The sequence below is a fragment of the Centroberyx affinis genome, unplaced genomic scaffold, assembly GCF_046629955.1.
Source record: "Centroberyx affinis isolate AG114_WGS23_722 - 3 ecotype Tasmania unplaced genomic scaffold, CSIRO-AGI_Caff_v1 ptg004554l_1, whole genome shotgun sequence".
NCBI classification, from domain to species: Eukaryota; Metazoa; Chordata; class Actinopteri; order Beryciformes; family Berycidae; genus Centroberyx; species Centroberyx affinis.
Genome location: NW_027282183.1, coordinates 2,919 through 15,317, shown reverse-complemented (window position 1 = coordinate 15,317; position 12,399 = coordinate 2,919). Strand labels below are relative to the sequence as shown.

General features: G+C 43.3%; 1 protein-coding gene across 1 annotated transcript; it reads left to right on the top strand.

Annotated features, from left to right (window-relative positions):
• Nucleotides 1-912: 912 nt before the first annotated feature.
• Nucleotides 913-11,949, top strand: LOC139665392 (heterogeneous nuclear ribonucleoprotein K-like; the record flags this gene model as incomplete). The annotated part of the gene is made up of 11 exons (XM_071544397.1): nucleotides 913-1,051; nucleotides 1,720-1,829; nucleotides 3,050-3,147; nucleotides 3,258-3,314; nucleotides 4,365-4,408; nucleotides 5,745-5,817; nucleotides 10,329-10,442; nucleotides 10,823-10,951; nucleotides 11,142-11,452; nucleotides 11,588-11,641; nucleotides 11,910-11,949. Coding segments are annotated over exons 2-11 (981 nt in total), but the record flags the coding sequence as incomplete, so codon positions are not given.
• Nucleotides 11,950-12,399: the final 450 nt, after the last annotated feature.

Here is a 12,399-nt window from a genome sequence, read left to right as displayed (position 1 = left end):
AAATTTGTTCAGATTTCTAGGACGATGAAAAACAGCCAATTTGGAAAGAGGGAGGGACTTAAATTAAATCACTAATTTACAGGGAACTTTCTCGTGAGTCCGATGAGGTATCACACAGGTCAGTGCCAGTTGGGGATCAACAGATAGGTTATTTTTTTATTGATCATTTTTTTGACGAACGGACAGACCTACCCTATTATGAGTGGCACTCCCACTGTGGTTATGCCCCACCAACAGAATAGACAGCTTTATAATTCTGTACTTAGTCTACCTAAATGTGGCTCGGTGGGCTAATGCGGATCTATTTGGGGTCCTTAATATGAAATGGTTAGGGGAGCCTGTTCTAGAAGCACGTACTGTGAACCCCAACCGTCTCAATGAAACGCAAAATAAATTGTCACTGCTGGCTGGCTCTCTGCTCTTTAGGGAAGTGTTGATTGTAGTCCAGAGGCGATCTGTCCAATAGCAGCCACAGTCTCGGTGCGTCCTGTCCAATCAGGGAAGGCGGACGGACGTTCTATATGGGTGAGTTAGATTAGTTGTTCTGTGTCAGCGCGCGGATACACTGACTCCATTCGGCGGTTTTGATTGGCTTTTATTGCCCCGACCGCCCGTGCTTACGTAAAATGGCATTAGAAACAATCTACCGGGTCGGTGAATCAAACTCACCCACTAGCTTCACTCCATGCTTCAAACGTGCTAACGTCTCTGGGCGAAGAAATCGTAGTGGACGGCACTGAACGCGGTTTTGCTGCAGGTTTGTTTTTGCAAGTATCGTCTTAGGTAGTTACGAATATATCGCGGCATCATTGAGCCTGTGCCTTCAGCTTTGGGCTGCATGAAACAGACTTCACCGCTGACAGGCACGGAGTGACTGAATCGCCCAGCTCTAACGTTACATCGTCGCAACGTGTACACAGTAGACACGCCTCGTGAAGCAACCAAAAAGAATAGAGCGACTGGCTAGCTTAGCATATCAGGTAGCATAGCTAAACCATGTCAACTTAGTCAAACCTGCAAGCTAACCTCAGTTTACTGGCAGCCAAATCAGGTGACAAACAAGTTTCCCTTTTACGTGTGAGAACTGCATTGTGTTTATCGCACGGATCCGTCATTTCCCCCTGCATACACCATTTCCTCCGGTTGTTATTTTGGGTTTAGCAGAAGCTAAGTGAGTGGAGCTAGTGTGGAAAAGGCTCGATATGCAGTGCGTGATGAGCTGCATAACCACCATGGAGTTTTCCTACCAATAGCATATTCTGGATCAAACTCATGCAAATGTGATTTTGTATTTTAGGGAACGTTATCCAAGTATGCGGGGACTGTGGGTGTTGCTGAACAACTAGTTGGGTGCAGCTAATTTCGTAAGCAACGCAGGCATTGACAGCATCCCACACTACGATAGCCAGGCCTCTTATGATTGATGCTTGCAGGGGAGCAGACATTTTTTGGAGTGAACTACAGTGGACACTGCATGTAGGCTAGATACACTAAGGAGGCATGAGGCTCGACTTACATCATTCCCTCTCAGGTTCCTAGATTAATACATTACTGAGACAAAAGTACCACTTGAAAATAACATGCTGTTAAAGTATTCTACTTATGATTTTATTGATTTTACTTCATAAGTCACACTTGTTAGTCAGCAGATATAATTCATCTGATGTGTCCTCACTTGTATGTGGCCATCCTGATTCATATTATTGCCTCTGCTTTTAGCAGATCCAGGGAGAGGAGCCTGTTTGCATTCCACCGCTGGTGCAAGACAATGGAGGCGGAAATCGAGCAACAGGAAGAAGAGACCACATTCAGCAATACTGACACTAATGGTAAGATTATGCACAGCCTGTTTTGAGAAAGACACATAGTTATCATCAGTCTTCTTGAGAAGGGTGTGCCAACCAGTCAGGATCATAAAGGGACCTGCAAGAACTCCCAGAAAATTAACTAAGCCCATCAAATGTTGTCATTTGCAGCCTGAGCTACAGTATGTGGATATACTGGCTCATTAGTTCACTCTGGAAAAAAAGATCAAGAAATTTCTGGCTGGCACCACATGACATGTGGGCATGTCAGATGGTTGTGGGTTTCTCCTGTCCAAGACACCGCTGTTTTGGGGCCCCTGAGCAGATCTGCCCATGTTTTAATCCAGGAAGGGTACATGGTAGGGGCTGGACATCTGCCAGGATACAGTTGGCTTCTGAATAAAACTCATTCTGAGGGTGGAGCATACTGTAAACCTAACACTCACCCCCTCACATTTATTTATCAGCCCTTTAGTGGCTATAGCTAGTATTATGATACATTTCAGGGAGCCCCATTGGTTGCTTTTGCCCCTTCCATGCATTCTCTTCCAAACACTCTGGAGGAATCGACAAAAATTTTAAATCGGGTCTCCATTCCCAATGAGGGCAGATACTAAGACTAGCAATTTTTTCACTTTTAAGATAAGATAAGATATACTTTTATTCTCCCAGTGGGGGAAATGTATCTTGGACTCTGTATCACTTAATAAAAACATCAGTTCCATACATACAGCATTGTTCACATCATACAATCGTACATACATACATACATTGTCATCCAGAAAAAAAAGCAACTTGTATGTTCATTTACAACTTAACATACATATTCCTACATAACCAATAAAAAGAATGCAAAACAACCGATTGCACAACCCCATTGTATCATAACGTGCAACTAATGAATTACATTAATTTGTGCCTACCTCAATTTTTGAATAGTAGTGCGTGTGTTTGTATTTATATGTATGTGTGTGTGTATATATATATATATATATATATATATATATATATATATATATATATATACACACACACATACATATAAATACAAACACACGCACTACTATTCAAAAATTGAGGTAGGCACAAATTAATGTAATTCATTAGTTGCACGTTGTGTAATGTTAAGGTTTCATCTAGTCATTTAAAAAAAATATGTTGATGGTTCCTAATATAAGCATCATGCCATCTTTGTCAAACTATCCTGTTATTTTTAGACTTTATCCAAATCCTTGCTCCCTCAGGTAAACGGCCAGCTGAGGACATGGATGAGGAGCAGGCATTCAAACGTTCACGCAACACAGACGAGATGGTGGAGCTGCGTGTGCTGCTCCAGAGCAAAGTAAAGTGCCGGTCACACAGCGGGCCGCAGCAGCCTCCCATTCCGTCGTTTCTTTTCCATACATCCAAGTTATTTTATATTTCTAAGGAAACCCCTCTGTTTCTCCACAGAATGCAGGTGCCGTCATTGGAAAGGGTGGCAAGAACATAAAAGCCCTACGCACAGATGTGAGTAAACTGATAAAGTGCTGCTGGTACTTCTGCAGCTGAGGAAAGAAATTGAGTTGGGTAATGCCCCCTCTGTTGCAGAATCCTCATAGGTCTTAAGGGACCCAACAACTGCTCTATATGCTCATATTCCTGAGGGATAAAACTAAAATTCTAAAACTAATTTGTAATGAATTACCTAATAACTCAATTTGAACACCCATCTCCAACCCCCCTGCCCCGATCATTGGATTCACACGGAAACTGTCCCAGATTTGTTGCCAGTTATTGTGTTTTATTGTTTGACATCAGGAATTGACACTCATTATCAGCCACAGATCATTTCTCCATAATGATGTATCTATAGGTTGGCTCACGTGGACAGACATGGTTTAGATTCCTGTGGACAGAAATAGGGATGAAAGGAGGGGAGGGCTTGTTGGCCAGATCCTGGGGATTTCTTTTCAGTCATGTCCTTTCGTGGTTTTCTAGTTGATTCCAGCACCCTTCATAGCGTTGAAGCTATGGCCTTGCAGATGTGACTGTGACAACCAACCCCTCAACAGCTGCCTTAAAGCCTGAGCGGACCTATAGTCTGTTAAGCTTTGCACTGATGTGAATCTCTGTAGTGCTGCAGGCTGTTAGACGCTTGTCTGTGACCAGTTCAGACGTCCTGCTCTTATGCTCTCAACACAGTTTCAAGTCTCATTTTTTTTCTTTTGGGACAAAGTATAGTGTTGGAGAATAGCGTGTATTCAATTAAAAATGTATTCCTTCTCCCCCTCTTCCCTTCTCCTTTACTTTTGTTATTTTTGGCCACCTTCCTCCGTTGCCCATGTACTGGATCGACATGCCCCTCCTGCGTTGCCCACCTTGACGTTGGCCCAACCTCCGCCCGCCCCTGAACGCCCGCCCACCTGACACTCCCGGTTGGCCCCGCCCATAAACCGTGCCCCTCCTTAAACGGGCACCTAACTTGACATCTTGTGATTGAATGCCCCTGCCCAATGCCAACCTCCTCCACCACAACCACCACAACCACCACCACCACCACCACCTCGGCCCATGCAGTACAATGCCAGTGTATCAGTCCCAGACAGCAGTGGCCCAGAGCGGTATGTCCCACCAGTTATTGCCTCACTGCCTGATTAGAACAGTGAAACACATGTCTTTGATAACCTGCCTTCTGTTTAATTTTAACATTTTTATATACATGATAGTATACTACCCCCGAACCCTCTCCCCCACTTCTAAGAGACGTGTATTGTTCCTTTTGATTTTTCTGTCTTCTTTACCCCACGTCCATTTTAAGCATCTCCATTAATTTGGACTTTTTGTCATTCCAGTATAAGTCAAGTCGATTATCCCATACAGAGAATCATACAAAACCCACTACCAAGTATTTTTTTTCCCCCGTATGGGTAGGAACACAGCTGTTGGATGTTGTCTTTCCTTGCTGTGATATTTAATTTTATCATGAAACTTGTGGAAAGCAGACATCTTTTTTTCTCGCTCTGTCATTTGTGGCCCACCTGGCCCCCTACCTCCGACCCCCCCCCACCCCCACCCCAACCCCAATCCCCCCTCCCCACCCCACTGTTTTCAGCATCACTGTCCATGATCTCTGAGAGAGCACTGGCTCACGTCTGGAGGCTCCGCCCCCACTCTGTCACTCATTACTGTCGTCTCTTTATTTCATTGTGCTGCATCTCTTCTGTTAAATTTCTCTCAGGCCACATCAGATCAGAGCTGCCTGCCAAACCTCTCATAACCCCCCACCCCTGCTCCTGTCCTGCGCCACAGAGTAGTTGGTTACCACTCGCATCCCCCCCCCCCCTCCTCCCGTCCTCAACCCTCTGCTCTTTTACTCTTTTCTACTGCCCACCTCCCCTCCTTTTCACCCCTGCCCCAAGCCCCCCCACCCCCACCCCCCCCCACCCACCCACCCCCACCCCTCCTCCCCACCCCTTGTCACGAAGAGAAGGTGTGCTGGTGGCGCAATTGTCATGGCAAGTTATTGTTTCAGTTTGTTTCGTTCCTTTTCCCCAACTTGCTGGTGGTGGGATGGTTATAGAAGATCTCTCTCTCTCTCACACCCCCTCCCCCCGCCTCCCCCAACTCTGTGTGGCCAGTCCCACGTTAATTTGAGCCCTTCTAAAGCTGCCCATTCTCCTCAGGCTTCTCTTTCTTTGTTGAAAATCAGATTAGAGTGAGTGCATGTCAGCTGCTCATTTTATCAGTCTAGTGTTGGGGAAAAGTCAAAGATGTGCATAGTATGCAGCAGTCTAATTTTTCCTTGGTTTTTATTTTGAAACCTTTTCGTAAGTCTTTCTGTAACTGTTGGCTGGACTACTTCTCACTGATCTTATATCAAGTTTTGTTCTGTGTTCTACTTTTTGTCCTCCTCCTTGTTATGCCTGACTTCCTTTTGGCCAAAATGATTCCTGACAGGATCCTGAGTGTGAATGCCAACATTGACACTATTGGAGAGATTCTGCTGAAGATCATCCCTACTCTAGAGGAGGTAAGGCACCTTGTTAGTTAAATTTGTGTTTACATGAACAGGGTTCAATCCAACATCCAGTTCATCCAGTGATTCTGGAGGAGATCAATGACTTGTCAGAGGGTGTCAAGAGAAAACAATTATCAAAAGACTGCTTTACACACAGCAATGGACATGTTGGCAATTGAAATGTGTTACCTGTTGAAATTAATGAATTTGAATTTGCAGCTCAGTTCAAAAGCACATGCTGGTTTGGCGTAAGTCACTGTTGAAGAGTTTTGGAGAATCTTTTTTTGTTTTGTTTTTTTTACCCAGGAGGGGTATTCTTGGAAAAAAAGGAGGCAGAGACAAAAATAATAATTTCACTTCTCATAACAGTGTGTTTGGTCTGCACTGAATTGGTTCAGAAATACAAAATGATAAGCTATTATAGACAAACATGTACACAACTGCCTCTCTTTGAAAATAACCAGTTTCTCAGGGATTAAAGTTCTCCGTTGTTACGACGGATTTCCGTCAATTGGATTCCAGAGAGGCCATGTATGAGATCAGTGTAGATCCGAAGGGGAAAAAAAGCGAGGGGAGGGGGGTGTTACAGGACTTCGGAATCGCGCTACCAGGTGATAGGTAGCTGATTTGTATAGACATATAATCTACTTGGATGTCGGTAATTATAGGTATATAGCCTATATTTCTCGTTAGGCCATAATATTCTCGAATGCTTAATCCCTCTTTTGACTAGAATGCTGATAACGTAGGTTTGGCTCCCCATGTCCATTTCAAATAGATGGCTGTAGGCTATAATGTTATAATGTTCTTTTAATAATGTTATTTTATTTACATTAGCCTACTTAGCCTACTACTTTTGTAAGCAATGCAGTCATGACTGCATATTATAAATACAAACAATGTTATATTTTTCCTAAAGAAATCGCTCTTGCTCTAATATTACCATGCTACCTCTGATGTTGGTTGTTTCTCATCATCTCCTGTTTTAAGTAAAGGGTGTAAACATACAGCAAAAAACAGGGTTTAGGATGCAGCTAAAAATAATGGTTGAGTCGCTGAACGTTGGGATACAGTCACGTTGGATTTTCACTCATAGTGCGATTCGATAGAGTTCTACAAAGGACGGGTTGAGAGAATTCATTAATTAACTGCAGTGACGGAGCTGCTGCTGAAGAACTGATGACAGAAGTCCAGAGGAACCCGGTGCTATTTACAAAGACCATTGCCTCTAAAAATGTTGAAAAGAAACGTGACATAGCGGTCAGAATCGGAACAGCTCTTGGGATTTGCGGTAAGGCAGTTTACTGACCTGGAAGCTAGTTAACTCGCTAACTTTTGCTAGCTAAACAAAATAGCATCATGTCTTGGCCAGCCTGACCGCAAATGCGCTATTATCCTATGTTTTTATAATATGACCGGGAGGGAACAACATGTGTCCCTTCAATAGCCTGTTGAAACCCGTTTAGCCACAGTAGTACAGGTGTTTCTCTCAACATGGGCTACAAGGGACTTTACTCTTTGATCCACAGTAGATGTGGTGTACAGAGTCTCCTACTGGTAAAAAAAAAAATGAATAGCTTCACTTGGTGGCCATCAGTACAATTAGCTCTCATATAAACAAAGCACAATAATCTAACTAGAAAAGGTTACATTTTCTGAAGAAAATTTGTGTGCTTGCTTCAGCAGGAGAAGGCTGAAGACAGTTGCATTTCATTACAAAGAGTTGTGTCTGTACATTTTCAGTATTTCGATCTGGTGTTTGAAGTAAAAAAGCTCCGTATAAGAGCATTATTGATTCTGCTAGCTCCTCTCTCTTTTGCGGCAATGCATGAACCCAAATCCATCGGCTCTGTCGTTATTTACTTTAGAGAGCGAGTACAATAAAAGCACGTTGATAAAGCTCCATTGTTTTCTCTGAATATTTGGCACCAATATCGTTGTAGTGTGAACGCTTGAGCAAGAGCATATCATTATATTTTATCGTTATCTTTATAGTTGTCACTCTTTGTGTGAATGGGAATTTGTAGCAGACAAATGCGTTCCAGGTCGTGGCTTGTGCTTCGTTGAGACGTCCGCAGTATCACGTAGTGTGTGTGTGCGCATTGAAATTACGTAAAAGCAAACTGGCAACAGAAAAGCTGTTCAAAAGCATCTTCTTCCCTTAAAATGCTATTGGTCTCGAGTATTTAAATAAAGTGTAGGTTAAAGCCTTTTTACAGCTTGATGGCTGCATTAGAGAACAGCAGCAATGGTTATGCTGGGGTGGTGCTGAAATCTCATAATTTTACTTGTTTAGCAGGCGTCGAGGGCTAAGGGCCCTAATGTGGGGGCCTCCTCTGTAACTTGTTTTACAAATTGTAGATGGGGAATATGACTTGGCCTGAAAAAAAATTTTCAGTCAGAAGATTTTTTTTTGCTTTAATCCCTGGTTTCTGTAAAAACTAAAAAGCAAACTATATGCATCATTTCTCAGTGGTTATGCCACTTTTAAAATCTTTTTCATCACAAATCATTGCTAAGATATATTATACACTTTAGCAGTAGTTTCCTACTGAAAATGTATTATAAGTGGGCACGCATACATAGACCTTAATTCAATGCAATTCTCACTCTGAACAAAAATGAACACTGACACTGTCATCTTTGAATATGGGAGCATCATAAGGGAACAGAGTTGCACCTGGTCCTGTAAAATGGCCTCATTCCTCCTTGGCCGTTATATGACCATGCAGAGCAATCAGCAGACCTAATGACTCCCATGAGATGGTGGAGCATACCATTACAGATCCACCACCATATTTAACAGTTGGCAGACATTGTGGGTTGAAGGAATGCTTCAGCGAAAGATGACTCGTTGGGAAAAGTTACTTTTTTCCGTAGCTCAGGGCTCCTGCTTTTATGCTCCTTACACCAGGTTATGCGTCTTACTGCTTTGACCTTGGTTACAAACGGTTACCGAATGGCAGCTACGCCATAAATACCAGCTTTGTGAAGCTCATGATGTACAGCTTTTGTCAAACCAGTCACAGAGGTGGTGATTGAATCCTGTGGCAATTTTTGAGGCTGTAGTTTTGTGTTGTTTAGCAACTATTCTGTTAAGTCTCTGTCCTGTCGGTGAGCTTCGACTTGGCAACCACTCTTCCTCTTTGCTGATGCAGTTTGACATATGATGTTGTGATTTTGTGGTTGTCGTGATTTCTCGTGTTCTTGCCACATTTGATAACTATAGGGCTGCCCTGATTGCCATTTTACAGGCTTCGTTGGGATTTCTGAACGAACACTCGTTCATCAATAATAGGCCTACTTCTTCAAAATAATATTTAAAAAAAAAAGTTTCTTAACTAGGCATTGCAACCGAATCCTCAAAGCCAGACGTGCAGGTTAATTATTGCAGTTCAAAGTGCATCCAGTGAGTGGAGACTTTGTATCGATAATGTTGCAGGTGACAGACGACCCACATGAATGAATGTGCTGCCGCAGCACTCGTTTACAATCCTCTTTATTTTTATGTTGATTTAAAAACTGAAATGACTGGTCCTGATTGATCAGTGGTCTTAGGCAGTGATTCTCAACCTTTTTCATATCAAGGACCCCGAAGTACCCCGAAGAAGGGCCATGGACCCCCATTTGTCTCTCGGACCCAAATCTGAGAATATTTTTATTGTTAGATATGATTTTGTCCAGAATTCCATGACTATCTGTATTGTAGGCAAAGAGATAACAGTGAAACTATGATCAAAACAGTCATTCTTCTACATTCTGTAACTGTGTTAACTTCTTGTAAATGCTATAATGGTGGAGTTTAACAATTCATCAATTTGCTGGGGACCCCCTGGAACCTCCTTAAGGACCCCTGGTGGTCCCCAGACCCCACGTTGAGAACCACTGGTCTAAGGCACATGTCATCTGGATGAGACGTCCTGGGGTAGAATCCGGCCCGGGACCTTTGTCTCGTGCCATCCCCTTTCTCTCCCAATCTTTCCTGTCTAACTCTATTTTGAACTGTCAAATAAAGGTAAAAATGCCCCTCCCCCAAAAATCTAAAAAGGGTTTTTGAAACACTGCAATGAAAATGCAGCTTAGTTAGAAACGATCATTTATTGACCAAACGCCTGTAGGCCTAGCCCAATGCCTAGCAGATTTTTCCTCACCAATACCTACAGATCTGTTTGCTCAAACTTGTTGTGCCCTCATGGTCCGCCATGGGGGCACTGAATTCGGAACTGTCGAATAGTTTGGGCCAGCTCTAATAATTTAGCAATTTTATGACTGATGCACCTGCAATCAGAGCATCAACTATTTGGCATCTTTGGAACATTGTTAATTGCCTCATGCTGCTTTGAAAACTCATAAAAGTGTTGATCACCTTTGTAATTGTGATTTAGTTACTTTATGATTAAAGTCCTTTTTATGTGGTGTTTCTGTTATTTTGTTAACCCTGTGCATATAGTTGTTTATAATAGTGAAAGGAAGAGTTAAAGGCTCTATTGACCTTACTGATCTCCATCTTTCTTTTTCTTTAGTACCAGCATTACAATGGGATTGATTTTGACTGTGAGCTGCGCCTGCTGATCCATCAGAGCTTGGCAGGGGGCATCATCGGGGTGAAAGGTGCCAAGATAAAGGAGCTGAGAGAGGTAAGACGGGGTCCAGATTAGCAGGTGCCTCACTATGATGCTCTGGACTGTCAGTTGGTCTGTAGATGAATGATTAGGACAGTAATCCTTACAAGTATTTTGTGAATGTGAATTTTATGCGAGCTGATGATAGATATGGTGTGAAACATTACAATATAGATTTTTTTTTTCTCGGATTGAACACATGGTACATTTTCCCACTATTGTTACTCTGTGCATCACTAGATCCTAAATATTCCATAATTGGGTCTGCATTTCACAATATTTTAGTTTTATTTTTGTACTGACCTTTTTAAAAAGAGGGTTTACATTACATACTGTGGAATTGAAAATTGTCGTTTCCCCTATTCTGGCAATGTATTCCTGTCTCTGTGCACTAGAACACCCAGACCACCATCAAGTTATTTCAGGAGTGCTGTCCCCACTCCACCGACAGAGTCGTCTTGGTGGGAGGCAAGCCAGAGCGTGTCATTGAGTGCATAAAAGTTATCCTGGAGCTGGTGTCAGAGGTAAGATTACAGCACTGAGCTCTGTTGAAAGCCTTCACATACTTAAGACAGCGATCTGTTTTGTGTCTTGCAGATGTGATGATAGTTATGGCACTTGGATGTTAAGAGGATTAACATTTTTATGTGTCATTTGGCTCGGGTCAACAGTGTTTTACAGTCTCAGTTGAAAATCTTCTTTTTAAATCTGCAGGCCCCAATCAAAGGTCGTGCCCAGCCCTACGACCCTAATTTCTATGATGAGACGTACGACTACGGCGGCTTCACTATGATGTTTGAGGAGCGAGGCAGGCGGCCCATCGGTGGCTTCCCCATGCGTGGGCGCGGAGGCTTTGAGCGGATGCCTCCTGGCCGCGGCAGCAGACCCATGCCTCCCTCCAGGAGGGACTACGATGACATGAGTCCCCGTCGTGGTCCTCCGCCCCCCCCGCTGAGCCGAGGGGGGCGAGGGGGCAGTCGAGCACGTAACCTGCCTCTTCCCCCACCGCCACCACCAAGAGGAGGGTGAGGGAGCGCTCACTTATGGTTCTCTTAGGCATAACATCTTTTGTGTTTTCCACATATTTCTGTTCCATGTTTACAGTAGCGAGTACATTGTTTTTTTTCAACATTGTTTTCCCTGTCTGCCATTGTTTGCAGGGGAGACAGGTTCTCACATGGCAGCTATCACGGCAGCATGGATGACAGACCAAAGTGAGTACAGAGTTTTACCAGTAGGATTGTAATTTGGTCTCTTTAAAAAGCAGAATGATAGATGCCAGTGAAACATTGCTCAGTAGCAATGTTTAAGCCCTGATTCAGAGTCTGGTCACTGGTCATCTGTTGAGTCCGCTTGTCCTTTCACACTCATTTCTCCAAATGGCAGCCTAACAGCACTGACATGCTTGAAGGGCAGATAGTGTTATTGAGGCTTCCTTTGAGTAGGCAAACTAACTTAATGCATACCTTCTTCTGTCTACAGCGACAGAAGAGGCCGACCAGGAGACCGTTACGATAGCATGGTGAGTGCCATCTGTATGTACAGGTGCTGCCATAATGCCAGGCAGCATGTTTGTAGCTGCTTAGTTGTGAGTTGTAGCTGTTTTGTTTGTGAATTGTGTGTATGTTTCAAAAGAAGTGATTGGAATTGTTTTTCTAGTGTAGTAGACACACAGTGGCTTGGACACTGTGGCGCTTTTCACCGGGTATGCACACTGGCCTAGGCCTGTTGTTGCCTGGCAACAGTTGTCTCCTTGGTTACCATAGAGCAGCTGAGTACGTAGTCCAGAGATGCACCGGGCTAGCAAATGAACTTAAGTTGAAACCAAAGCAATTCCTGCACAGGTTCCTTTCAGGTCTTACCTGCAAGCAAATTGTTTCAATGAGGAACCAAGCAAAGAATACATTTGTGTAAATAAAAAATAACAGTAGTCAAATTCCTGATATTTAAAGGGTGATGAAGCAGAGAGAAA